The 27,220-nt window shown below is 47.4% G+C and overlaps 4 protein-coding genes across 4 annotated transcripts; 2 read left to right on the top strand and 2 right to left on the bottom strand.

Moving 5' to 3' along the window:
- The first annotated feature begins 37 nt into the window (after window positions 1–37).
- Window positions 38–3,183, top strand: LOC34620858. The gene is made up of 9 exons (XM_026335085.1): window positions 38–758; window positions 828–895; window positions 1,742–1,792; window positions 1,933–2,050; window positions 2,144–2,219; window positions 2,335–2,414; window positions 2,523–2,582; window positions 2,850–2,965; window positions 3,085–3,183. The coding sequence occupies exons 1-9, from the start codon at window positions 38–40 to the stop codon at window positions 3,181–3,183; spliced, it is 1,389 nt and encodes a 462-aa protein (XP_026190870.1).
- A 3,918-nt stretch (window positions 3,184–7,101) lies between these two features.
- On the bottom strand, window positions 7,102–10,554 carry LOC34620857. Its single transcript, XM_022734090.2, has 2 exons — window positions 10,544–10,554; window positions 7,102–8,044 (listed from the first exon to the last, which is right to left on the bottom strand). The coding sequence occupies exons 1-2, from the start codon at window positions 10,552–10,554 to the stop codon at window positions 7,102–7,104; spliced, it is 954 nt and encodes a 317-aa protein (XP_022587181.2).
- Window positions 10,555–15,125: 4,571 nt separating this feature from the next.
- Window positions 15,126–18,279, top strand: LOC34620856. Its single transcript, XM_026335083.1, has 12 exons — window positions 15,126–15,377; window positions 15,571–15,687; window positions 15,820–15,885; window positions 16,005–16,106; window positions 16,223–16,317; window positions 16,442–16,496; window positions 16,604–16,698; window positions 16,864–17,056; window positions 17,220–17,321; window positions 17,788–17,843; window positions 17,968–18,061; window positions 18,160–18,279. Exons 1-12 carry the CDS (start codon window positions 15,126–15,128, stop codon window positions 18,277–18,279), a joined length of 1,347 nt encoding a protein of 448 aa, XP_026190868.1.
- Window positions 18,280–20,601: 2,322 nt separating this feature from the next.
- On the bottom strand, window positions 20,602–24,512 carry LOC34620855. Its single transcript, XM_026335082.1, has 13 exons — window positions 24,442–24,512; window positions 24,283–24,333; window positions 23,917–24,182; window positions 23,427–23,787; window positions 23,228–23,308; window positions 22,697–22,798; window positions 22,527–22,607; window positions 22,036–22,246; window positions 21,792–21,866; window positions 21,547–21,580; window positions 21,174–21,355; window positions 20,992–21,067; window positions 20,602–20,894 (listed from the first exon to the last, which is right to left on the bottom strand). Exons 3-13 carry the CDS (start codon window positions 24,164–24,166, stop codon window positions 20,602–20,604), a joined length of 1,746 nt encoding a protein of 581 aa, XP_026190867.1. The 5' UTR covers window positions 24,167–24,182; window positions 24,283–24,333; window positions 24,442–24,512.
- Window positions 24,513–27,220: the final 2,708 nt, after the last annotated feature.

Below are 27,220 nucleotides of genomic sequence, written 5' to 3'. Positions count from 1 at the left end.
AGAGCAGGCAGGGAAGAAGGCTTCACCGTTTTGGAAGATGGTGCCCCATGGATGTGTCTTGCATATAATCAGCAGACCAAGGAGTTATTTCAAAACATTGTGTGTAGTTAGATGGCCTGGAGTGCAAGTGGACGGGGGCGTAGGGGCTTCGGGTGGCGTTTGCCCGCACTGCCCCCCACAGACCGCAGCAATGGCTGTCCCAGAGGATGCGGCTTTTATGCTCTGCGCTCCACCGCAGATGAAACACGCTAGAACGAGGGCCTTCAAGCTGGCTCTTGTTGCTCTCACTGCTGTCTGGGCCAGCAAGTGCACAGAGAAGAAGCGGTACCAACAGGCAGAGCATACTACGAGAAGCCAATATATCAGTGGAGAGTATTCCAGTGCCCATGGTGCACTACTATGCACTAACGCCTCCAGAATCAGTCAAAATGTGCATCCCGACCGTATTGCTACTCTTTCAGCAATATTAGACAAGGCGGCCGACGCGCTAGTATGTTATACTTCCGCCGTAACTGTGCCAGCGTTCTGCAGGGAAGTGTCAAGGCAAGGCCTCCAGCAGGTGCTGCGTCACGAGCAGCTTGAGCTACAGAGGGCCTTCGAGGCAATACAGCCAGCCGTTGTAAGGGTGTATGCGATGACTTCACCCGAAGTTGATACTCCGGGAAGCGGGAGAGGTGATGCAACACAAGAGAATCAGGGCGCAGATGAGTGCGAGCATTTCCATTTTCTTGGTTCTGGCTTTTTCTTCGATGACCATGGTACGACATAAAGTTGTAAAAACCATATCCATTGGCGTAGAACGCCTTTGTAAGGCAGAGTTTAAGTAGACTTGCTTGTTTTATTGGTTATGGGCGCTTTCGTAGGCTATATCGTGACGGCTGCTCACGTACTCTTGGTAAGCTACATAACTTTTTCAAAAGTGCGCTAAACTGAGAATCTTCTGTTGCCCCCTCTGGCTGTTCATGTGCTAGAGGGGTTAAGGGCGCCTCTTCTTCATTGGCTGCTACCTTATGCCGTACGTTTTGCACCCAGAGACCCAAGAATGCAGAATCAGATGAGTCTGCCTGCATAGGCAACGGCATGGAGCATCATCGGATGTTCGGCGTAGACTCGGTGCCCTTCTCGCTTGCTGTCAAAGACTCTGAAGGCATGATGTACGAGGCGTGTCTCTGCGGCGTGGATGCGGGTGCGAAGCCACAGATCCACCCTGCCCTCCGTTGAAATTCTGGGTGATCGTCGAGTATAGGGATGCCAAGGGCATCATGATGCAACGATGCATATTGAAATTTCTTTTTGAATTTCGACTGTATGTATGTGTCTCAGCGACGGATGTTGCGGTGCTTCATTTGCCGGGATCGAAACCGAAAAAGATATTCTCTTTGCAAGGAAGTAGGTTTTTCTGATTGGGATAGCTTTCACCGTCGCTGGGCTTTTCTCCTACATGTGTTGAGCCATGCGTAGGTATATAGTTACTCGCAAAGCCACTGTTCTCTGCGTAGCTTCTTAAGGGCCGTTTTCGTTTATCGTGAGATGTATGACCTTTCAAGCAAGAATCCTTGCGTCAACAGGATTATATATCCACTGTTCGGCGGTACCTTCTGGTACTCCCTCAGGAAAAGTGCCCGTTTCCATTTTTGACCATGCTGGACCACTCGTGTCCTTCGTAATTGTGGCATCACTAGCTGAATAGTATGCGCCTTCCTGATTAGTCGTTTTGCTTTTCATCTGCATAGAGTTTAAGGAAAGTCGTCCGGTCATGGGGGAGGCAGTTGTGACCTATGCCGCATTAGAGGTACGAGAGTCACGCCGGTCGTATCCTCTGGCTACGCTTCCCTTGTTTTTGTCTGTGGACGACGCGTATTCACCCATTTACCCGCGGGGGCAAGATGAAACGTAGAAAGAAGCTGATGCGCTTGATATTTTCAATTTCAGCATGCAGAAGAGCCGATAGGGGTGGCAGGCCGGATGCTACAGCCTCGCCAAACTTTTGACCCTGTAGGCGACACTGGAGGTTTGAGCTTTCTACAGTTGCAGCTATTGACACTACCCGGTAGGGCCTAAGCACATGGTTGGCAGAGCGTAAAGTGGTGTGCTCTCGTTTTTGCGGTCAACCGAAGTGCGGTTTGCTCCCCACTATATTCAGGCATGTCGGGAGCCCCTGTCTGCAACATGGAGGGGTTTGTAGTAGGTATGCTTGTTAAGAAGTTCGACTTGTGCGGGTAAGCTGAATGCGTGTGTCATGCATTTCGTGCGCGTAAGTTGCTGGCTGTATCACGCCAACACTTGTTCAACCTCTGAACACCCAATCTGTTGTGCTTTTTTTAAATGCGTTAGGGTGGCAGTGCCGGCATCCATTGTCTTGCGGGTCGCAGAGGTCCTGCGAGACTCAGGCAAATTTGTACCTTCTTCTATAGGTGAGGCATGAGTGGGGAGCTGTGAGTCAACATCATTCTTAGATGCTGCTTTCGCATGTTCTATTGTTTCCCGTACCACTATCTTTGTGGGCAATGGGTGGCATCCAGGCTTGTTGGTAGAGGGAGAAGGACTACGCTTGGAATCCAAAAGCGGACAAATACCCACAAGTAAGACGTTAGTATATACTGTTGTGAAGCTCTTTGAGATCGCGATTTTACCGCTGCCAAGTTCTCTAGATAGGAGTTTATGTAAATAAGTGCCCCGAGCGGTTCACAGTGTACGTGCTTTCGCGCTTGCGGGCATCATCATATATACAAGCCTTTGTAATGGCTGAAGCCTTGCGTACCTCATATTGTGCAGATCCAGTCGATAATTTGCGTATGCTCACGACATAAAGGCTTCCCCTTTAAGCATCCTACGGGATATGCACGCAGGGCCCTGGCCGAGGGTGTGCGGGATTTTGCCAGGAGGCGCTGCTGCTAAGGCTGGTATTTTAGAAGGAGATCGCATCATCAGCGTAAAGGGGGAGACTACTGATTCAGTCGGACGAGTGAGTACCTTTTTGAGCTTTTGCAGACACTTTGGCTGGATGGCCTTGGCATCTGGAACAACCCCACAGAAGGCTGGACTTCAGGAAGAGGGGTGCATGTTCTGGTGATGTGCTTGCAGCTGCGGGAGATCCTCTTACTTCACAGAGGTGGCCCCCTGGATATCTCCGTACGGCGAGGCAAGGATATATTGAATTTTAGTCTTGATTTGAAGGAATAGGGACTGGACACTGCATTCAAAGGCATGTAAGTCGTGCCATTTGTGGCACAAACTACTGGGATCCAATTGTCGGTTTGACCTTACACGGCTCCCCGTAGTTTTTAAGGTATCCGCCGTCGGACACTGAATTCACGGCTTCATAACTAGCATGATGGGGAAATGTGGAGGCAGATTCAAACGAAGTGTTTCCAGTGTACACCGTATACAATACGGAAAGTCAACCTGCAAGACAGTGCCACCGCAGTACATTTGCACTGCGCGTCGTGCTGTCTAGCAAGGACATCTGGCTGGAAAGAGTGAGTAGGTCTCACATAGCTGCTTCAAAGAAGGTGTCCTGCCTTCATTGAAGAATACGCAGTGGTTATTGGTCTGATTCGACAAAGTAAAAATTGTTTGGGCTTTGCTTTCGGCCGCGAGGTCCCCATGAACCTGTAGATGCCCAGGGATTTGGATGACCCGAGGAGAAACAGCTACCAAGGTGCACAGCCGTGCCAATCATAATTGCACACGCAAAATATTATGTGAACTAGTTTCTAATGTCGTATTTGTCTGCCTTTTCGGCAAACTGTAATCAATAACTGCGCGAGTCACCCCCTGTGACCGGCCAAGCGGCCACGCAACACACAAATGCTTTATATTGCAGTCGCCACTATTGGTGAACAGCGAGTGACCTGCTATCGTTATCAAACCTTACTAAGTCAGTATCCTGCTCGTAAAAGTGGCACAATAGAACATTGAACAACAAAGCTGGAAAAGACTACTCCTTAATGGTACTGGTTCTAGACGTCTATCTCGTGAAAGATACGTGCTTAGTTACAGTGAACACTGAAGCAATTCCCCGATCACATTGGTCACACGAGCGGGGCACTGGTTTAGAAAATGACTTGGCTGCCTGCTTAGCAAGGCTACAACAATGCCAGACAGTAGAAGGTGTCCCAGCATGCGAGGTCAGCGGCGAGGCGTTGCCTATTCCACACACCCTACATGTCTTGCAGCTCTCGCCGCCCAGTTGTTTGGAGCAAGCGGAACAGAAGAGACTCCGCCTGGGTGTATTCAGGGGTTTTAGCCCACAGTGGCACGAACAAAACAGTCTTCCCCAGTTTCGCTTCATGATGAGCAGGCCAGGACAAACTTGTGTTGCCCTCGCATATGGCCATGATACAGCACAGCGAAACGGCACGTGCTGGGATCCATGCTGGCCGATGAGGTTGAGAAAAGGTGCGCAGATGCTCTCGCTGCAACAGAGGTTGCTTTTGCCCCAGGAAACACGCTTTTACTCATATCAGAAATGTGTTTTTGGCCAGCTCCAACGAGAGGCGACATATGGAAGCGAGTGTCAAAGATAAGGGGGACAAAAAGATTCGCAGGTGCTACAGGTATTGGAAGTGGACCGCCTTTCGAACTAAGTTCACAGAACCTGGAGTATCGAGCAGGAACAACGGATCACAGAAATGGAGAGCTGGTTGGCTCTTTACATGACATTTCCTGGTTCACCTATTTAGCATGTGGCGCGAATTCTCTGGATGAGCCGTTGCAGATTGAAAGCCTGCAACTACTTGAGTTTGCGAAGGTATATATACACCAGTTGAAAAGGAAAAGATCGTACAGCTAGTGGACGCCAAACTCTAGGGTCCTTTAGCCTATACACAACCAGATGCACTCACCACAGCACCGCATCATTATTCATCACTTGCACCACATCAGCTCCCCTTCACTGTCGCTAGAAAGGGTGTTCGAGTTTGTGGGGAGAGAGGCAAGTTTGCCCGAATATACATTTCCAATGTTGTGGTGCAGAGCACAGCCGGTGCACCAGCTCGTTTTAGTGTCCACAAGATGCCGTAAACAGAGTCGTCATCAAAAGTTCCTTGTAAAGGTTTTCCTTTGTAAGGGTGCATCAGGCAATTTGTATGCAAAACTACGCGCTTGTCTGATGCCTGTTCTAAGGTAGTCTTCGTTGCAGAATATGTTGCTGGAACTGCCTGGCATCGCGGGTTCTAATGTATCGGATATTATTTTTCTGGGCACAGGGCTACGGCCTTTCCAATAGTCCTATTTCTTGCTTTGGACGGCCGAGCCAGAGAGCATTGAGCACAGTTAGTAGCATAGCAGAGCGGCAGGAAGTTTGGCGTCGCACGCAGGTGTACAAGAAGGAACGTGCCACTCGCTAGCTCATTCACCATTGGCGTCGTTGAAAAGGCGTCTGGCCTAATTCAACATGCAAGCAGTCTGTTTTGGCGTTAAGCAAATGCGGTCTGTACCACGTAGAATCCTACGCTATACCCATTGAGCCAAACTGCCAGCTTAGCCTCTGAAAGCGGTCAGAGAGGGCACAGTAGTGCCTTCGACGGAAAAGGAGCCTCCGCATGGATTTGTCGCTTTACGCACACACAGTTCTGCAGCCCCATCGTATACAGTTCGGGAAAATGAGGCGTTGTTGGGGTGTTTACATTCGCTTGCACTTGCAGCTGCAGACAACATTTGCAGTGTATCCTAGTATAAATTGGTTCCCCTAATATGTGGGGGCTCCGATATTATGTGATATTTAAGAGCTTGCCACCTCGCATTCTTTATATGATGCTGGTTGGGTGTAAATGGCCGCGCGTCTTCGATCCGTTTGGCGTCAACGAATTGGGAGGGCTGGAAGAGGCGCCGAGGTTTTCCGTGCACATTTTACGGTGGGAACACGTAGCAGCAAAGTAAGTTACACACGCGCACACACACACACCACACCACGCCACACATACACAAACCGGCACTTTCTTCATTATGGCCTGCACTCGAAGCCCACGGCACACACAAACAAAAATTTCGAATACACCTCTGGCGAACATTGCTTGTAAGACAGAAGCGGGTGCGATCAATGACGCTGCAAGGATCGCCCTAACATTCGAGAAGCGTGAAATGCTCCTATATTATAAGCACAGAGTACAGCACATACCAGCCTTAGCGTGATATCGCTGGAGATCATATACAGTTGGGTACTGCACTGAGAAGTATTTCGGTAGAATACAAAGAAGCAATGAAGCTGCGGAACAAGCCTTGAGAAAGCGTGTACATTTCTTGAGGGCTGTTTATCTACGATTCGACAAACGTATTGGATTCATCATCATGAAAGAGACCATCCATCACATAATAATAGACTCGAATCTTGGACACGAGAAGGTAGCTCTACGGTATACTTCTCGTCGGGCAAAAAAGCCTGACTACATGCTTAACGCATAGGAACCTTGATCAGTGCTTTGATTTATTTGGAATACAGGACCAGTGGGCCTGAATGGACAGAGCTTTTATCGACTTGCTTTGTTTGCCCTAAGGGGGCTTTCGACATTGGGGGAAAAGCGCATCACCCCTCACCGCCCAGTCAAGCTCCTGAGTATGCGTTCAATACTCTTACTCGAGTCCCTGCAAGCGGTGGAGCATCAATGTACAATTTGGCGAGCCAGTAAGATATCTACTAAGCCCTTAGTGCCACCCCACACAGACGCTCCTAGCAAGCAGTTCACGTAACATAGCACAGGAGCTACTCCCTTGATGCTCGACGAAGCGTTAAATATCTGCAATGGTGATAGCGTTACCGCAGCGGAAAACAACTTGGTGCATCCTTTACAGTGTGGCCCTCGCAATCAGTTTGGCAAAGGACGCTGAGGGTAGAAGCCCCCAAACAAACCCGCAAATCATGTGCAGCCTCAGTTCCCGGAAGTGATTGGATGCACATGCTTACTAGTAACTCTAATCGAACCAGAATCTGTTCCCGGCTAGGCTTTTTCGCCTCAGAGCATAAAGCTGTCCGCAACTTTTGTTTAATAGAGCCATCATGTGATCATTGAACCCTTTTCTCCCTAACTGACAGAGCAACGCTGCACTCAGAAATTAACAGTACATATACGGATAAGAAAAACGTCACACAGCCCTGCTAGTTCAATTGTCGTTAGACTCGTCGTCTTCTAGAACCTCATAAACTTGGCTGCGCTTAATGCCCATCTTCAAAAGGATTTGACAAAGCTCTCTTTGAACATTAGGAGGAATCCTTCCCTGCGGATTAGTGGATATTGGGTGGCTTTGCCGGTTTTCCCTTCCAATCGCCTGGTCAGTCATTTGATCCCACATTATTTCCAGTTTGTCCGTCGGGTTGAACAGCAGTCTCCTACTTACCCCTTCGAACCTCTCTGGGTCCCGCTTTTCTTGAATCCGTCTGTTGATTGTGGCGCGTGCTAGCTCTTTCAAGTGTCCAGCAACCTCTTCATCAGTTGGAAGCTCATTCAGTACAAACCATCCCAATGCGTGCATTATACACCCTATCATTTGGATCACAAGCAGCCAAGCAAAGAAGGCAAACGCCTTTGCAGCATATTGTGTTTTTAGTGCTCGGACTGCAAGGATCCTAGCTGAGTCGTCCACAAAGGCATGGGTACTTCTGCTTGCTTGCAGTACTCCTATCAGGTGGCCTACGTTAGCCATGTCCACCATATCCACTCCGGCCATAGTGGCCGCACCAAAAAGTGCAACCCATCTAAACATTTGGTGCTCTGTTGCAAAAAATGCGAATCCAGCGACAAGGGTACCGCCAGATGCCTTTAGCACATTCGCGGCTTGGCGACTCGCGATAATGTTAGAAAACGTAGCCGATGCATGGCCTGATGCAGTAGGCGCAACAGAGAGGACTACAACCGCCGCTACTGTGAGGAAAGTCTGCACCACTAGCAACACCCGCAGGCAGCTCTGCAGTCTATGCAGCATCGTTAGCTCACAGTAACACTTTAGGTACAGAACAAGCACAAGAATACAAAACAACATCACAGAAAGACTCATGCATGCTCCCATAGTCATCGGCACTGCCGCTGAAAGGGGGTAGCGAACCACGCTGAAAGACATTTGGTTCAGATAAATGCAGGGCTACGGACGGTAGTGACGAAGAGCAAAAACCTAGGCACATCTTGTGACGCTGAGGCGCCTTCCCACCACAATAATCATCTCGATTTTGTCTAGACTAGCGATTAGAAGAATTTTTGTCGCACTATACGCCGTAAGAAGGGATCTGGAACCCAAGATTTGTGGGGTCACCTTGGACCCCTTTCATGCCATTGGTGCAGCTACGCCTCTAGGCGTGCGTAGGTTGAACTGTTTCATCGGTAATATTTCAGCACATACCAGGAAGGATATATCTCCAGGGAAATTCAAACCAAGGCTTGTGGGTATGGGCCGAAAAATAAGATATTCGCTATTCGGCGTCAGGTCGTGGATCTCTGTAAGCCATGCGACGATCATCCAGCTGGATCCTACGGCAGTTTCCCTAATTTGAACAGATATGATAACCGGCCACTTATATCTACTTGTGCTCAGCTCAGCAGTGGCTGCTGTCGGTAGCTTCAAATTCCACCCGTGTTCACTAGTTCTTTCCCGCTGATTCTTGGAAGCCAAACTCTCCCTTTTTGTCTGGGGCTTAAAGCCGTACACCAACACCCTTACGGAAGCAGTTGCTAATATATGACATGGCGGATTTGTTTGTTGTATTTAACTGAGGGAATCAGGCCATACAGCCGACCTAAATTTCAGCGAGAATGGTCAATGTGCAGAGAGCAGGCTGCCGTAAAATGAGGCTGTGCCCACTATGATCTTTTGTAGTCTACTATTTAACAAGATATCAAGCAGCGACAGAGGGTAGAAATGCAACTGTAGTGTGAATGATAGCTATATTAGCCCGTAACACTGGTATCATGGCTCTTAGTGTTTGGCGGTCAGAAATAGGACTCTACATAACTCATCAGTGTAGATTATTTTGACCATGCATTGCCAATAGCTGGCAGTGCTTACGCAGCCTCATATTTTGTGCTGCCAAGAGGTGCTTGGCATAAAAATGTAGCTATTGGTGAGTGCCCACTGAGCTGTCGCAGGCGCTGTCCATCAGGGCCAAAACAGACCCCCCAAGACATATAAATGCTGCACATGGCGGGAACTCGTGGTTGGAGGGTTTGAAAGAGACGAAGCTGACAGGGTCATTTGCATGTGATTTGGGCCGGCCCTGCTTCTATGCTTTCTGAGAAGCGTGGCCCTACTGCACGGCTTTGCATTTAAGAGCTAATACAGGAAGAATTGCTGCAATCGGATTGATCTTCGTTAGGCTATATGTGCTCTGTGTACTTCCCGGTATTACAAAATTTCTGCTACTAGTTATTGCTGCGTGTCTCACCTGGTTAGTTGCAGCTCGAAGTACTTGAGTACTAAGCTCTGATCTTTAGCGCTGTGCAAGTTAGAATAGCGGTCCGCCTGCTCCAATTAAAATTTTCTATTCATGGACTTATCAGAATGCCAAGTTTGATGAGTAAATGTGAATAGATTTTGCATTAGGACAACCAATGATTAGTAGGCTCATGCCTGCAAAGTTTAATGCTTTCTCAAAGGCCTGGGACGAGCGTGCCTTGCTCATTATTGGATTTGTAGTAGCTGGCTCAGTAGACCTAGGGAGTTGCTTTCGCTTTTCACCGAGTATGCCACTAGCCCTCGATTCGCAATTAGCGTTGCTGTAGGCGAGCTTGGCAAAGATGACCTTGTACTGAGTGTATGTTTCAGAAAGTTTTACGCTTGAAGCATGCAGAACACCGGCTATGAACTCAGGCTATCAAATGCTATTGTTGTTGTTTTTCGTGAAAGATGGCTAGCTAAATGTTAGTGCCTTTGCGTCACCATGACAATAAGCCAAAGCTTTCCAAGTACATCTTGGGTCACCCCTGCGTGTTAAGCAGCTGCAGTAGCCCCTTAAAAGAAGCTACGACTTCACTGCCCGAAGCAAGCTATTCTACGGGCATTATGTGCAGAAAATAAGGAGAACCACTGGTTTCTCTCATTGACTTGCGATAAACGCAGAGGGGCATTTATGCAGTAGGATTGGCATGGCTGCATCTGACTGTTGTGAGGAACGTAAAACCTGAAGCTGTACTTCAGCCTTTGCAAGCACCTGGCCATTGGGGGCCTTTGCCCTCTTGCAGGACTACCCTTTGGCAGCTTATCGACTAAGCCCTCGGAGGCCTTCGATAGGCATCTATTCTTGCCTTAGAGATACTTTTTACAATGTTAGTAATCACAGTAAGGAACGTTCCGGCACTGTGTAGGGAGGGCGTTTGTTAACAAAAAATAGTTCAGTCTAATAGTTCAACGAAAGATAGAGTCGGTATCCTAAGGCAACCAAGAGCGTACGTTGCTATGCCGCCTTTTTGTTGTGTACCTGACCGAATATGCCTCGTAACATGCAGATCAAGCTGTTTTCTACAATCGCACATCAGGACAGGTGTTGTGGCCCCAGGCGTGTTAAATCCTTGACATCTATAAGGGTTCAAATACAGTAGAAAGCTATATACGAGGAGACTGAAGTCTCATTCCTGCTACGTTTACAGAATTCGTCTAATGTGGATTCGCTTGTTATTTCTGCAGTAAGCGTATAGGTTTTTGACGTGAGTGCCCCTAACATTCAGCTGCCTTCGGTACAAGAGTCGCCTCATACTAGTTCGTGGATAAAGCCTCAAATAAATTACAGAGAACCGAGGGGGCATCGCTGCAATCCAGCACCTATCGTAAACTCCTTTTAGTATGGTTCCAAGTCTGAATCTGTTCGTTTATCTCAGGCCTTCCCCAGGCTTACGGCTTGCCGCCTGCAGGTAGTTGAATGCTTCAGTTCTGTTGGCTTGTTCTGTCCCCATTGGCATTTGTTGACATACTGCCCTCTGCCAGCAGCTCTCGCTCCGTGTAGATTTGTGAAGTCAAATGTTTATGCGTGGAACCCTAAGGTACTGATAAGTCGAAGGTGAATGGCAAGTACAGCCTTGACCTACCGAGATGAGCACTGCACTGTAGTCTAGCTGCTATTGCTGAAGCTGCCGCTGCAGCGTCCAAATATCCTATATATGGTTTGCCCAAACCCGACAGTACAGCTAATAAACTAGCTTATCAAGTTATATGGAGATCCTGAAGATGCGTGCTATTCAACGTTAAGCCGGAAAATATATGTCAAGACCACATAACAACTTGAGAATCATACTCATCTTCGTTCAGTTCCTCTTGCATCAAACTTTTGAAGAAATTCAAAAAGAATTTCTTCAAAAGTTATTCATGATAGCCGTTTGATCTTTATTTTGCAAGGTGGGTCGATTAATCCGTAGACAATGTGGCCAGCCTCGAAAAATATTGTTCCTGTGTCCTTTCTTCAAAGAAAATTCAAGCCTTCCCCACACCAAAAGGATTTATGGATCAGCGCACAACCAGGCAGCTTGCTGAGACTTCTTGAGCCAGAAAGTTTCTCGGGGTATTAAGACGTGCATCCTGCTGCGTTGGGAGCAAGGCAATGCTCCCAAGAACATCAGAAACTGCCACTCCCACCACCAATCACTAGGAGATACAGCTTCGAAAGGGGCACATGGCAGCACAAGAGCAATCAAGTACATAAAATACCTTTTGAAAGATTACAAACATGCACGAAACTGTGATACGTATCCAGCTAAGCTCCTTTTGGTTGGCCGCTGCTCTACAGTGTAAGAAGATGCAGCGGTTTGAATAAAAGCAAAACCTATTGACGAAGGAGTTCTTCCTAGTACAGTAGTCACACAAAGAGCAGAAGAGTACAGCTTAATACCCAAACCTTAGTTACTTTGCAACAAAAGCTATCCCCACTTCAACCTTCCGTGCACATTCAGGCTTGATGTCGGGTGAAGTGACATGACTTTTGTGAGCGAACATATTCCCTTTTCCTTTGCATAGAAACGTCCTGTAAAATCAAGGTCAAAATAATACATTTGCTTAAGCTCGTTGCACATTCTTGCCGCATTACGTTTACGTCGATAAACTAAGTCACGGTTTGGGACTCAGGTATTTGTAATGTTTTTCTAGACGCTTTGGTGTAGCTTCGTCTTTTCAATCTTAATGACCCTTACATTCGACCCCTGAGTCTTGCCCTCAGTCTAGTAAATAATGGAGTTATACGCATTAAGAAATGCCGCGGCTGCTTTGATGCAGTGAAAGGCGTGGCTTTAGTGCTACAGTACGTTGTTGTTAATGGAAGAAAACGGGTACAGGTGAACAGAGGACACACGAGTGCTTTTCACTACATCACCCATCTCTTGTCGGCATTCAATTCGGGTAAACCACGAGCCCACAACGAGCGCTTAAAAACTACTTTAGTTACGGAGCAGTGCAGGTAAAAATGCCCGTTACCTAGGGTCTCCACTACAGTCCGCAATAACATGCGAGCCCTGCAGTGATACAGCCTCTCTTTGTAACCCCGAGCCCAGCTGGCACATTGTGCGTTACCAAAAGAACCTACTTTACTCAAGAAATTACATGGAACGACATGATACAAAACTGCATACAGTCCGATGGAGCGCCAACTAGAGACGGTAGAACTCCCTCGAGGTTCGAGATAAAGACGTCTAGGCTATCCATTGTTTTGGTGCTCAGCCACATGGCGATTGCATAGAAACCCGTTCGCCAATTCCGGTTTGATTATTGAGTCTTAATATTTTCCGAGAGAGTAAGCAGGTGTGAGCGCTCCCCCACAATTCCCTACCCCACTATTATCGCGAGCTCGCTAGAAGGTGCTGTCGTTCCACACCTACCTTACGAGGGGAAGAGAGCTACTGGCTGATTCTGAATCGAGTTAGCGGGTAAGGCCACACTTGACCACTTTTTGCTAGTTAAATATCACTGCGAACAGTACAGAATCGATTAATTCGTTCGCCTGTTCGCAAATCTTGTTCGCAGAGTACTTTTAGTTCGATGCAGGACAACACAGTGCTATGTACGTGTTTCGGTATGTGCACTAGGTATAATGTGCAACCAGACGTGAATGCTCCCAGTGCACAGGTTGAACGCTTCTTCTGAGGCTTTCCAAAAGAGAAAGTTAACTGCAGACCAAATACAAACTTGATAGAATAAAATCGAATGTTTTCTCAAAAAGTGCTTTCTCCTGCCCGCGGCTGAGACTCCTGGAGATGAGAGTATAGGCACAGCTAGGGTGCACGTAGCCACACATTGTACGCATTCTGAGCATTCACAGCTAGTCATACATGGCAAACTAGCGCATGCATTGACAGCAATATGCCTCCTTACATCGAGCCAACAGTGCTTTGCATTATGTAAGAATTACTGAAAAAGTTCAATTAATGAGTTTTGCGCCAATTCTTCTTTGTATGTAACTTGTACAGAAGAAATTGTTTTACGTAGCCTAGCCCTCTGCAGGAGGATATGCAGCTACGCGTTCTCTAGCTTTCCCTCGCCTCACATGAAGGAAACTCTGATAAACGAGACCGTGGGGAGAAAGCAGCTCTGTGGGTGCACTTAGCTACTCTATAAACGACGTATTATATCTGGAGTCCAGTTTTTCCATGCTGAGACTCTATATATATTATCACAGTCGGAGATAGCAAGACATGAAAACCGATATTAAATCACTTAGGTAGGCAGTTATAGAAGCTCTGGATGCTTTTTGTGCAACCCGGACGCTCGTGTCGTTTAGATTTGATCGCTCGGATGCAGGGGGCTAGCTCGGTGTTCTGCAACGCAGTAAACCCCTGTTCAATTTTCAATTCGAAGCACATCATAAAGAACTTGCTCCCGTTGCTGCTCTGAGTGCTTTGGCACTTCACTGTTAAAGGTGATGTCTCATCAGCTTTCCACGCTGCACTGCCTCTGGCTCTGGGTGGCTCGTCCTGCTCAATGTATGCAGCCCTGAAATGAGTTGTTCCTGTTGTGCTCAGCAAAGTGACCCACTTATTTCTATACCTGCAGAAAGAACTTATCGACCTTGTCCATTTACTAAGCAATCTACCAGCTGATTTCTAGGAACTTATCAATATTGCTGTGTTGGTAGGGGCTATAGCGACTGGCAAGATAGTTTTTCTTAAAAAGGCGCTGTGGGTGAGCAGGGCCAGCGCAGCTGCTCCGCGTGCAATTCGCGGCTCTGAGCTATTACTCTCGCATTCTAGCTGTATTGCTGTAAATAATGGCTACTTAAGCAACAAAACGCGATGAAGCAGCACTCATATCCACCATGTATCGCGCCTTTAGCCATGGTGGAGAACGTAAGCCCCAAGTAGTGTATGAATAATGCGCACCTGCACCCAGAAATGACCGTTCTTTTTACATCGTTCACTGGATTTCTACAAAATTTGGGCTTTACCTATAGAATCCCGAATTTAACACAGCTTCAATGCTTGCACAATTGCTAGTATGCCTACTGCAATCGCTCTCTGGATTGTGTGTAGCTGGGGCGTTCAATGCATGGAAAACAGATTTCGGTAGAGCTTCTAACGCCGAAGAGCATTCCAATTAGCTTAAAACTGTTCCATTCCTTTCGTTCACCCACTCCATAGAGAAACTTGCCTCGAGGCGTAAGCGAATTTTCACGAAGTCAGGATATTATCGACTGCTTCCGATTCCGAGTTGTGTCAGCTTGCAGCATCCGCTTACCCGAAGTGTTCACTTGCCTCTCGGCAGACGCTGCAGTTCTGTACTATGCCTAGTGACGACTGAAGAGAATGCGGGAGCTCGAAGCATTATTTGCTTATTCTTCGCACCGCTATACTGTGTAGTCAGTAAAACTGAAGCTACAACTGTACCTACTCCTGATCTGACCCTCACTCGCTAAGAATACAAGCTCCGCCACATTCAAAAATGCCCAAACGGACCGGCTCTCCCCTAACCTGGGCGGGTTCCCGACTTGTCAACGTGAAAGACAAAGCAAGCTAAACTACACTGACACGTGGCAGAACTACTAAAACTATGGAATGGTCCTTCTCTCAGACCTTTGAAGCTCATTATATGAATCGAAAATTTAGTAAAATTTTGCGATTATTTAAAATCGGGGAGGCTTGGTCACGTCCCTTTGCATCGTGGAGAAACTTGAAGGGGCAAAATTGCAACTCTTGGAAGCAAAATGTAGTCATTACTTGAATGCACCAATGGCATCTTCTTATCGCTTGGTTCCCATTAGTATACTTTGTACTTCCCTAGTAACGCTGGCATTATTTCGTTGCGTGCTATCTCAGTGCACCAGGTTTGTTGCTTTCGGTCCTTCGGCGCCAGTGGAAGGGACAGACTCTAGTTTGACAAACGCGACTTCATTACAAGAGGCAGATGGTTGCAAGGGAGCAAAGGCGCCTATGAAGAAGGATGCAGCAAGTTTGCAGCAGCTCGATTCTTTCACACGAGCTGTGAATCAAAGCATCCAGGGCCTTTATGTGCGTATGGCCTCATGCAAGCTGGTCGCTGCCCATAAGAACAGTGTAGGACCACCGGGATAAGCTGGTTTGCTAAAGTCCAGAGCCCTACTGCTCTGCACAACTTCAGAGTACATAGAGGCCCTAAGGACTGACTTTCTGCTTTGGGAGGATGTATTGTTAGCAGGCTACGCAGTCCGACCCGATGACAAAGGTAGAACAGCTTCTATCAAGTCTGCGTAAGCGATTTGACGATGTCCACGCCGAAGTAAAGAGAAGAGGCGAGGAATTCGCCAGATATAAAGTAAAAACGCTACTATCAGGTGGAAATAAGCTTCGCTAAACATTCGCAAGTCGAACTTGCACAACACCTGCACTAGGACGCGGATCAGCATTCCCACAATCCCTGGCATCTGATGGTAATGCCGCTTTGCAGGAGGGAATCCGTCAGGCAGATTCTGCTGAGCACCAAATCACAAGCGATAGGGATCGCGTACGACAGGTCAGATGACAAGGTTTATGACTCCGACCCCAAAAATATGCAGCACAAAGAGTAGCACCTACACCAAAGAGGCGACTCTAATGTACAGCAGCCTAGAGTAGACTGCTTTGTGTTTGCAGCGTACCGAGGAATTGACGCAATCGCTTACGGCTCTCAGTAAAAGAGTTGCAGACGCTGCTCACACCAAGAAAACCTACCTACATGTGCTCCAAAGGACCAAGGTGATTCCGCAGTGACACTTCAGCACCCTGATACTAAGCCGGGAGTAGTTATATATCTATTTTCTGGTGCACACTGCTTCAGACTCCCTGAATTTCTTGTATTTTGCCGCTTTCAGCAAGAAAAGGACATGGTTCGTCAGAAGAACTTGCTGCTACAAAGCAAACTGAGAGCATTGGGTCTTGAATTGAAGGATGGGCATCGTGCACTGGAGTGCGTCTACAGAAACCATCCGATTTGTACTCTGAGAGTAGCATTGCCAGCATACAGTGCTGGGGTGATGTCAGGAGTCGGTGATTATGGATGCTCCGAAGCTCCTCTCTGCGATCCTCCACAGAAAACAGCGAACAAAAAAATGTAGAGCTACATGTGAACTCAACGAACTTGAGCAGGTTAGGCTTTAAGCATGTTTATCATTATTGGACCACGTGGCTATGGCTGCTACTGCTTTTCCCAAATTCCGGGACCCGAAAGTCTTGCACATTCTTCTCACCATTAGGGGCTAGCAAGAGAACGGCTTGTTCGCGAACAAGGCTTTAAAGGCATAAAAGAGGCAACTGTACTCAAAAAGGCTGCAGTCGAGAAGAGGTACGTAGTGGACTCGGATAGAGCTTGCCCTGTGTACTATTTGTTCACCCAGTTGCTTGCCTCGGGGAAAACGGAGAACGCTATATCAATCTATCCTTGTGCTCATTTTAAAGTAGCCGTATGCGGAAAGTTCCGCACTCAGACCCTTCTGCATTTCATTTTTTTCAGCCAAAGGCTTGCAGAATGGCAAAAGTCAGTAGTGGCCAACGCAGCTGCCGTGGCGCTCTCCGCGTCGTCAGGAAAGTGGCGAAGGATGCTGTGCATCGAGAAGCTTATTGCAAACTTCTTGCAGAAGTCAAACGTTAATAACGTAGAGAAGTGGCAATACACAGAAGACACGTTCCAGAAAATTCGTGAAGCAACCGTATGCTTTAGACCCTACAGGCGCCAGTGTTGCCCTAACCCAACAATCCCACTGCGCAGAATTCGAATATACTATTCATGAACTGGTCCTCTCTTCCAGATTCCGAAAACTGCCGTTAGTTACACTTGTGTTCCTACGGCAGCAGCATCGATTATTGGCTCAGGGTCTGGTTGATGTAATGGAAATCGTCAGCAAGTTTCTAAATCGCGACTCGGAAAATCAGAAGCTTAAGCAACTGGCAGTGGAGGCTGAAAGGAATCTTGAGGTGAGTGCAATCATGTTATTCGCGCCGAACAGCGCAAAGGCCACTACATTGTGTAGCCGTTTGCAAGCCGGACCATATATCACTTGGTTGTGCACCTTGAATTTTTGGTTTTGAATCAAAGCCTATGAGACCTGCTTTACGAAAGAGGCCTCATAGTATTGTACTCGATCAAAGAGTGGCTGGCTACGTTTTCAGGGATCAAGAAAGGAATACCACGAGATAGTCCGGCGGGCTGTGGAGGAGCTGGCACTGGGAAGCTGTTCCCACATAAGAAGTCTGTATGCAGTAAGCTGCTTACCAGCTAGACCTTTTCCTCGCATGTTCCAAGTCAAGATGGATACAAAACAAGCGCTGGGCAATGTCTGGAATGCATTAGGCCATATGCACCTAGCCCTTGTGTTCTAGGTTTCAAACCGTCTCAGGGGCCTCAGGGTGGACTGAATGTGCTCTGTTGGGGACGATATAGGCGCTGGATGCCCATGCTCAGTCGTGGAATAGAGGCCTGCATAGTTATGATGCACGGTGAGTTTGCGTAGAAGGATCTAGGCAGGAAATATCGGGGCCCACAGTGTCTTGCAGTTTTCAGTCAATGCAGTCACTATGCTGTACACCATGTATTTAAATTCGCTTTAGCGCGCATATACAGGTGCAGCTTGCCGGAACATTCCCTTGAGGGCGCGGAGGAGGCGAAGCGTTGCGCAGCCAGCATCAATGCAAAGCTCATGCAGCTTGGCCTCGAGGTAAGAGCCGGAGGTAGTTTGTCTTTTCTACCCGATGACCATTATTTTTATGCTAATGCAGCATCCTTTATACATGGGACATGTGATATGAAATTTAGGGCGCATATGACTTCAACGCTGACGCATCGCTTGAGTGCTACTGCCAACACCTCCAGGAGCAGAGCATTCCAGCCCTCTTCGCACTCCTTCCAGACACAAAAAAACAAAGTCAAAGCTAAGGACTTAGTATAAATAGTAAGCGATTCCCTTCGCCAACTGCAGGAAATGCGCCTGTCGCGAATTTCCTGGGGATTTCTGGGGATCTCAACACGTGAGTCCCCCTGGCGTTCCCCCCTCGCAAACCCCTCCAACCCCAGTGGCACGAGGGAAGCAGTTAGCATCAGAGCTGCCGCATTTCGGGCTTGGGTCAAAATGAAGGATCTAGACCATTTTGTGCTAGAGGAAATTGAACGCTGTGGCTGCTTGAGGCCAGACTCCAATGCCGCCTGCAGCCCGCGTTTCACCACACTAGCATTGGGATGCGGGTAAGACGGAAAGTGGAGCTAAAAAACACTGAGATCTCCCTGAGTGATCCGATTCTAGGTTGCACGACGTTCTCGCGGTGAGATGTGTAACCGTTTGAATACAAGTATAACGCCTTTTGGGGTAAAACCCCTGGCAAGGGTGCAATTCACTCTGCAATCAACATTTAAGACAAACAATACAAGAACCTAAATGAGCATAAGCCTAGGAAAATGACCAAGTATATTGATGCCACGTTTTCGCTCCAACATTTCAAGCCTTTACGCGGTGAGTCGGTATTTTGTTGTCGCAGCATCGCCATGAGCTAATAATAGGCATTCTCCGCTAAACCCAAGAGCAAACGAAAGTGCATATGGATATGGATTTAGTTGATAGCGTCTATATGAAAGAATTGTCAATGTAAAAGCCTCGATGTACGGCTGGTTTTCAGTTTCCCTGCATTTTGCGTGCCTGTAAGAATAGCGAAAAACACCCGCGCAAATCCTGGGGAAGATTTAATGCTGGCCTGATTGAAAGCTTCTACGCGCTCTAGCTTAGCATGCAAACGACGCTTGCCTTAGATTGACGGGGTGATCTAATATTAAAAAAATTCAATATGCCGAAGAATGCAGAGTGTGGCAAGGCAGCCGATCTCACGGAGCCTTGCACCAAAATTTAGGTGGATCCCGGTTATACCAACCAATGAAAGGTTCAACCTTGCATTTATTTGCTTTTGCTGAGAGGAAGGTCTAATAAGCCTTTAAAATCCAAGGATAGTCTATCGACAAGCTAGCAGAAGTCTAGGCTACATCGGAACCAGTAACCCTTTTGTGCTGCACAAATTGTAACCAGACACTAATGGACATATTAAAACTCGTATAGTCATCTGGGTTAGGCTGCATTTCATAGATTTACTATTTGCACTGGAGCAAAACTTCACCGCTGCTCCTCCCACTTGAACAATGTGTTACGTTACATGCTTTCAATCGGGAGAATAATGCTCCATAGACCAGCATCAAGCTTTGAGGCTTCCATCAGAAGTGTTATCTACCTGGATTGATTCGTCAAAAAATGCCGCCTTATTGATATCTCGGAATATTGGAAACGCGGTTTTATCGAGTTAGGAAGGAGTTTCATTTCATAGAGAAATATGTCATGGGTACTCAGTAGGTCCAAACAGATCGACATAAATTATTTGTTTAAGCAGATGCCAGAAGCGACGAAGCACTTGAATACATCACTGTATCCGCAGGATGCGGAAGAGGATCAGCTACCACGTGTAAGTGGGATACATTTGGGGCAGGGCAGGCAGAAGGAATTTACACGAAGGCACACAAACTACCATTTACTGCGACGCAGGAGCGCATGAGTACATTGCGAACTGACACAAGCAGAATTCAGTCTTACCCGATTAGCAATTTTTCGACATGTGAAACTTAGCTTCACTAAAGTTCAAGTGGGCGCCGACTGCAAGCGCACCGCAGAAGTCCCTTCGCACAAGACGCTTTCGTGCAAGGGATTCCAGTATGTCTTCTTTAGTATTATCTGTGGCCTCCCAGAAGTTGTATGACCGTTACAGGCCAAGGAAAGCAAACGATAGCGATGTGCTGGTGTGTTTAAACATAAAGGTTTCACCACACGTAAGCGATCTATCGGTTAGCCGCTGTCAATGCCTTGCATTTTAGATACTGTAATGCTCGCTTGATACTACAAGCGAATGGCATCACTGCGGCCGTCCTCAGCGGAAACAAACTTTAAATTCAATCGCTGATTCGGTCCTTCCACGACTTCATCTCAGAGCGTTGTCCTCACGATGCGCATTGTGAATGACTTTGCGCCATAAATGAGAACGCCTGCGCATTGCTCAAACTTGTAAAACCTATGGTATCCGTTGGGATTTGCCAATTTAAGCGATCACACCTCACTTTAATTGTTTTGTACGGAACGAAGAATTAGTTGTGAACCGAAGCAACAGGATGCTAAGGGGGTCATGCAATACGTTCCAATCGTAGGAAATCTTACAGCGTATGCACTTGTAATTACCTAATTTCGAATATCGAACCGATCCACCCCTTGATATGCTCAGCATAACTTATTTCCTGTGCATGGGGGTCTACTTTTGCCTCCGCAACAAAGCCCGTAACTTCCGAGGGTGTCAAGCGGCAGCTTAGCACTATATCTGCATATCGGCGCTCTGCTGCCAAAGCAGCACCTCCACCGGCTGATGTCGCGGATGTAGGCAGCGATATTCCGCCTGTCTCAGGTGCATGGACACCACCGCGACTCGTCCAGTAATGCATAACTCCAACGAACACATGAGCAGGCACTGATCCTGAAGCAAAGACCCACGAAGCGAACCGACACCATTGTGGTTAAGCACGCACTCCACGCATGCCCAATGACTGCGTGCACAGGGGAATGATGCGCACCTTTCCGGCGGTCATCAAGCACAGTGAAAAGATGTGCAAGGGTCTTTTCAACGCTTTCGCGATCTGGCGCATCACCCTAATTTATCCGCAATGGCAGAAAACACGTCTTTGATGCCGTCGTTGCCTGAAAGGGAGTCCAGGTAGCCGTCACATGGGTAATGCGTCGTGGCTCACAGGCTCACCTGCTCGCTATCGTCAACCTGCTCGGGCATCTGGATTTGGGGGATGGCACGCGATTTGCTGCGACGACGCGCTGCAAGGCTTGCTCTCTGCTTTTGCTTTGCAGCTGTGGCTGAGAGCCCGCGCAATTCTTCGAACTCTGCTTGCGCTTCGGCATCAGCGACTAGCTTGCTTATTTGGTTTGCTACATATCGCATCGCAGCCTAACACACTTCAGTGCACCAACTAAAGACGAGAAAGGGCAAAACAACCTGTAAAGCAGCTGAAGAGAAGATGGCTTATACTCATTCCTTTATTTCAAGCCTTGCTAATCAAATCGACCACAGTTGATCAGCAGCCAGAATTAACGCCCACCTGTTTCCATAAACAAATCGCTGTCAAAGAGGAGAGGCAAAACCCTTTGTACAACCTGTGAAAATACGAATTTTTTAAGTCCCGTGTGGCTCTACCAAAGGAAAACGACGCACTCTCTTGCTGATGCGTGTTTTGCCCTAGATGGTAAGTTAGTATACTGACGAAGGCATTCCGTTAATCTGGACAGTTTTAACCTTTTTTCCCCATAGCATTTAAATTTTTTACAGCAGCAGCAAAGGATATGGTATTGCAAGTGAGGCCCAGACCTCCACGAAATCGCTCCATTCCACTTGGCCTTGACGGTTCATTGAAGTCAACGAGAGAAGCACCTGCGGCAGTACCTAGCAGCCTCAGCCGTGCCATTTTCAGCACACGCTAATGTAAGGTTTTGCAGGGCGCATGTCGTGCTTTCAATAATACTGGTGGGTTCTAATGACCGTAGAGGCGGGGTAGGGGGGAAGGGTGCGAACGCGGTGTCGCTACTTCCTGGCTAACGATGACTGGATAGACGCGAACATGTATGTGCATCCTAGATAGGCATAAATCGCTTTTGTCGAGAAGATCTCGTAGCGTCCACACTGGTATGAGACCACCAGGCTCAGTGCCCATCTGCGACAAAACTCGATTATAGCATACACGCCTACGACTAAATGTGGCAGTGCACGCCAGCGCATGCTTATACACCTTACTCATTGCATTGTGAAATGCAAAGCCACATGCCCTTCGCAGTAGCACGGACTGAAGGAGAAAGATTTTTAAGCTTCTGAAGGCATCACAAAAGGCTTGCCTCGCGCTGGGCTGCCATTCCGATCGAAGCCTACAGAAGGCCGTCACCGTGCATAAAATGAAGAATCGAATGCCAGGAGCAAATGGCGGCTGGCTAGTAACCTATGAGAGACCAAAGTAGCTAAGTGTAGCCTTGGCCTTTAGAAAAAAGCCCATCGCGCAGGGGGGATACGGGACGCGGGAAATGTGTACTCTTTTGGGACACTGTAACTCACACGACTACGCAAACTCTCGTTAGCTCCTCCTTGATTGCCTCCTTGTCGACTTCGAGAACCGAGTTATTAACACTTTCTCGCCTAAATTTAATCAAACTGCAAGCTCCCTTCCTCTCTCAGCTTACTTTCGCCTCGAATAGCACTCAATTTTCCAGTGTGCATCAACGCACCTGAGAATGTGAAGCAGTGTGGGTAGAGCTGCGTATTCGACATCTCCTCGATCGTTTCCTGGAACCGTTTGCATGATAAATGCTTTATCTTGTCTAGAATACCTGAGTAAGACATTGATCGCAGGATTACGACATTGCTGCACTGTGACTGAACAGTTCAGGACTCGCAGTATACGTGTGGATACGTCGAAGTTCTTTTTCGTAAGAGACTTACCGGTCGCTACGTTCCATAGCTGCACATAGCACTTGGCGCTTCACCAAGCCTGTCCACACCACAGTCCATTAGAGTAGCCCTGGTCCTGTATCCCAAAGAGCCCGTTTGTATACATACTGAAAGCAGTTACAGTCTGGCCAGGAACAGAGGCAAGTGTTTTCAGCACCTGTTGAGGCCGCATGACTCCCCAAAGCTTCCAGCATCTCGCGTGTGACCCTGTTGTCGAAGCGAGCCACTCCACACATGATAGAAAACGCGATAATTCTGCGCCTGACTGTGAAATGACTGCTATCTATAATTGTAGATGCGATGCCCACCTGAATGTCTCCTCTATCTCTTCCTTATAAAGAAGCAGTACTGCATCTGTTGTCACTCTTTGAACTGTCTGCCTGCATAGGTTCGATAATTCTTTGTCCCCAGATATCGATAACAAGTAAGCATTTTTCATCGTGTGCAGCCTTTTCAGTCAAAAGTTTAATGCCCTCCTTGCTACCCAGCGAGTGTCTTCGGCCTTACCGTAGCTGGGCCTTCTCCCGCCTGTCCCTCAACAGGTCGAGCAGCTTTGGAATGTTCTGTGAAGCAAAGCAATTATGCAACCACTTCAGGCAATAGCTGTCCAGTTGCATGCCGACATCTATGTAGTTTTGGTTGACTTTCGTTCGTAGCGCAACTAAATTAAGCAGCTGTTCACCGTCAGATTGACTGCCAGGAATGCCGTGCAAGCCTAATTCCCTGCTGACCCTCATGAAGTGTGCGTAGTCAATCCATCCTTCTGGATCCTCATGCGCAGCGGCCAAGAGTTGCACGCCCTCCCACTTGGAGAGACCCAATGGGCACGCAAAGAGTAAGGCTGCCACCTCCCGATGTTGCAAGTGACCTGCAGAGTCCGGTAAGTCAGCTTAATAAATTAAACAGAATATTGAAATACTCGATTATTCCATCGAGGAAAAGTACAGCAAGGGCGTAGCATTATATCTCATGTGCATTTTGCCTCCTCCTTGCGTGCCTGTTTTGTCTTCGTCTGCGGCTTCAAACATTTTCTCAAGGAGCTCCTTGAGTAATACATCGGTTAGCTGGCGTTCGAAGCTCATTCGCGGTGTTAATGTCGCACGTGGATCAGAGGTGTCTTCATGCTGCATGCTACTTTCTTGACATTTCCACTTGGTTTCCTTCTGATTTTGCTCCCGCTCCTGCCTCAACAGAGCATCCTTCTGCTGGAGCAGCAGTTCGTCAACCTTCTGGAGCTGTGCCATCATGCGCGTCTGCTCGAAGCTGAAAGCACTTGCAAATTTTCCAGTTCGATATACCTCACACAGTATGGAGCTAAAACCGATAACTTTTGTGATCAGAAAGATGTCTGATATTGTCTCACGGTGTCTGCAGCTGCAGTGAACGCCTGAACTCTCTTTTGTTCTTGAGAATCCTACTCACAACCACTAGACACATTCCGTCACGACACTGTTCAGCGGTTTGCTGCGCTTGCAGATTCCATCCCAAACTGTATACGTCCTGATCAATGCTGGATCTTTACCTGTCTAGCCAGCATTCGAACTTGGAAGCCGGAAGTGTCCTGCTAGGAGTGTGAGTTAAATGCTGGCCCTCAAAGCGGAGGGTTAAATGATCTGTTTCGCCAGTCAGTTGCATTTCAAGCTGGCTACCTAGCGTCATCGAGCAAGGATTGTCTGGAAAGCCATGCGTAAGCACAGTATGTTTTGAATTTCTGTACGTTTGGTTTGTGGTTTTTGGTACAATAGATTTCCCTGCTTGTTGTACAAGCTCATTACGAGGAGTATCTCGTTGGCTCGTGCAATTACCCTGATGCTGCCATTTCATCTGCAATTTATTCATCCAACCGGATGATAAAATGAAGTGAACGGTAGCTTCGACATCTGCGATGGGTTTATCAGGCGTAAGTTTGCAGAAGGTCACGTCAAAGCTGTGTCACACAAACGAATTTACAACCAAACCACTTCGTAGCGAGTGTGTAGATTACATGCTATCAAATAAAGCAAAGTTGTATCTGATTCTCCTAAGGTGTGAAAACGATAATGGCAGCCCGCAGCCATTTATGGTGTCCAGATGGCCAGCGTGTAGTGCAATGCGACTGACGCTGCCTAGCATCAGCATTTGGCTTTTCAGTATAAAAATATTAGCGACGCGCTGATACTTGAGATGTATACTATTGATACCAGGAATCAAATCTACGCTTAATACATGAGCCATGCGTAGCTCATCTGGTTTCGAGCTGAAATAAGCGCTTTCGCTGTTCCAGGACAGCACAAAGGTCAAAGTCCCTGGGTCCTTACAGGTGTTCGCCTGTTTGCGGACTCAGGCCTAAATATTGGATTCGGTGGAAATAACTGAAACACATCAGACACCCAGAATAGTTTATATACTGTGCAGTACAGGTGCAGAAATCAAGCTAATTGACTAGTTGGGGGAACAGTAGCAGCAAGCAACAGCTTCCGATACTGTAATCTGGAAACACCGACTTCCTCGAAAAAAAAGCTGAAGGAGAGAGAATCACCCTTTAATTTAGTCAAGGGCTAGAGAGAGTGGGTTGTCCACTATTTAACATGACATTGTATTGGGCTGGCGATGTAGTATAGAAAAGTGACAATTCCGTGTTGGTTGCATTGACAACGTATAATCAGCCATGCTTGGCAGCAGTGTGATCTTGGAAGCTATTTTCCAGGATGATGAATACCGTAACATTTTCATGTAGGCTTTAATGGAAAGCATGTGACCACGCTCTCATCGGCCTGAAAGTAGATAAGAGGCTAGCAAATCCCGAAACTCACTTATGAGTCCACGTGGTCAGAAACGACCGGATATAATGAATGCCGCAGTTAGCGGGGCTGCAACGCAGACTGTCCATGGTCTTGAATTGAATAAACCTGCACAACAAAGCTTCCAAACCTAGCCGGGATCAGGGTTTCCCAACTTTGAAGATCATCTGGAGCGACAGCAGTTGGGTGCTGATAGGGGGCGTTAGCGAAGTGAACTGTGGTGCGGAGCAACACTGCCACGCCTCATCAACTGATCTAGATAAGACTACGAATCCGCCTTTCAACATTTAATGCTAAGGTGGCACATTTTTGTACGCAAAGGATACTAAAAAGTCCCACTCTTTCAAGGTGGTTCGCTTAAGTTTGATACTCACCTTGGTGTGTTTGTTGGCCTGCAGCCCACCTCAAACGGATGCAGTCGGTCCACCTGGCCATATCCTTTCCACAGTGACTGGCGCTGAGGAAAATCCGCATTGAACACGCCATTGAGTCGTTGGACTGCATCGTGATGCATTGCAATCGACCCACATATAAAAGCTAGTTGTAGCTTTATACGGAAATGTGGGAAGAGCTGAGGAGCACTTCCAGTACAATTGAACTACAGCTTGATAAGACGCTTCGAGTCCTGACAAACATCGGTGTAATCCGTGCGGTGTGCTTGCGCTAGAGAATCAAACCAGAAATTTAGACAGGAGCCTTAAAACGCCACCCAAATCTTCAAGTGAACGCCCTCCCACCACAGATACCCACCTATTTATCTAAAAACATGTGAAGAAGCTATTCCTTAAGAATTGTAATATTACACACTAGGGTGGCTATTGTGTGATGTCTAGGCTACGATCACATACGCAAACTATTTTGAGGCATGTACTAAATGTGCGTGGTATGTCGTTAAATGTGTACTCGCAGCAACCAAAGCTGCGCGCCGATTACTAAAATGCAGTACACTGCTTATCAGAATGTACAATCTAAATAGTTCTGCTTGACATGCAGGACCCGAAGAGCACGCCATGGAACCGGCACAACGAATGTACTGAGTGCAAAACTGCGTTCCTGAGTACGGTAGTATGTTCTAGGGATGGCGCTGCTCGGCACCTTGAGGACGTCCATACAGTCACACGACCACAAATGCGAGTTCTAATTACACGGTTAATACCGCTTCACCGAACTGGAGTGGGAAGGCTTTAAGATTGCAAGTACCATGAGACTCGTCCTGGCGATCACTCGCCACTCCATGAGAGTCTGGTACCCTTACCTGAGCATTCCATCTAAAATATATCGGCACCTACAGCGCACCTAGTCCTACCGGATTCTTCTAAATCTACAAGTAAGGGAGGAACAGCTGCAGGGACCAACTATAAATGTAGAACTTTCTCGATGCAAGAATGCCAGGAGACGACGTAAATCAGCATGCAGACCTACCCCATGTGTTCAAATGAATAAAAATACTTTAGTTCTTATATTAGATATGGAATCTGCATACTTAGTAATGGTTAAAATGCATTCTGGCAGGGTAATGCT

Source organism: Cyclospora cayetanensis, unplaced genomic scaffold, assembly GCF_002999335.1.
Source record: "Cyclospora cayetanensis isolate NF1_C8 unplaced genomic scaffold, CcayRef3 CcayRef3_contig_59, whole genome shotgun sequence".
NCBI lineage: Eukaryota > Apicomplexa > Conoidasida > Eucoccidiorida > Eimeriidae > Cyclospora > Cyclospora cayetanensis.
Note: the sequence above shows the minus strand (reverse complement) of the source record. Positions and strands in the feature narration are given on the sequence as shown.

Excerpts from the sequence above, each read along its gene's own strand:
- LOC34620858 (XM_026335085.1), top strand. The coding sequence starts at position 38 with ATGGTGCCCCATGGATGTGTCTTGCATATAATCAGCAGACCAAGGAGT. Across the intron at positions 896-1,741 it reads CGGCTGCTCACGTACTCTTG|GAAAGTCGTCCGGTCATGGG; the intron begins GTAAGCTACATA and ends ATAGAGTTTAAG. Across the intron at positions 1,793-1,932 it reads TGACCTATGCCGCATTAGAG|CATGCAGAAGAGCCGATAGG; the intron begins GTACGAGAGTCA and ends TTTCAATTTCAG.
- LOC34620856 (XM_026335083.1), top strand. The coding sequence starts at position 15,126 with ATGGCATCTTCTTATCGCTTGGTTCCCATTAGTATACTTTGTACTTCC. Across the intron at positions 15,886-16,004 it reads ATAGGGATCGCGTACGACAG|CGTACCGAGGAATTGACGCA; the intron begins GTCAGATGACAA and ends TTGTGTTTGCAG. Across the intron at positions 18,062-18,159 it reads TCATGCAGCTTGGCCTCGAG|GGCGCATATGACTTCAACGC; the intron begins GTAAGAGCCGGA and ends TATGAAATTTAG.
- LOC34620855 (XM_026335082.1), bottom strand. The coding sequence starts at position 24,166 with ATGATGGCACAGCTCCAGAAGGTTGACGAACTGCTGCTCCAGCAGAAG. Across the intron at positions 23,309-23,426 it reads CGGGAGAAGGCCCAGCTACG|CCTATGCAGGCAGACAGTTC; the intron begins GTAAGGCCGAAG and ends AGAATTATCGAA. Across the intron at positions 21,068-21,173 it reads AGGTTGACGATAGCGAGCAG|GGTGATGCGCCAGATCGCGA; the intron begins GTGAGCCTGTGA and ends CGGATAAATTAG.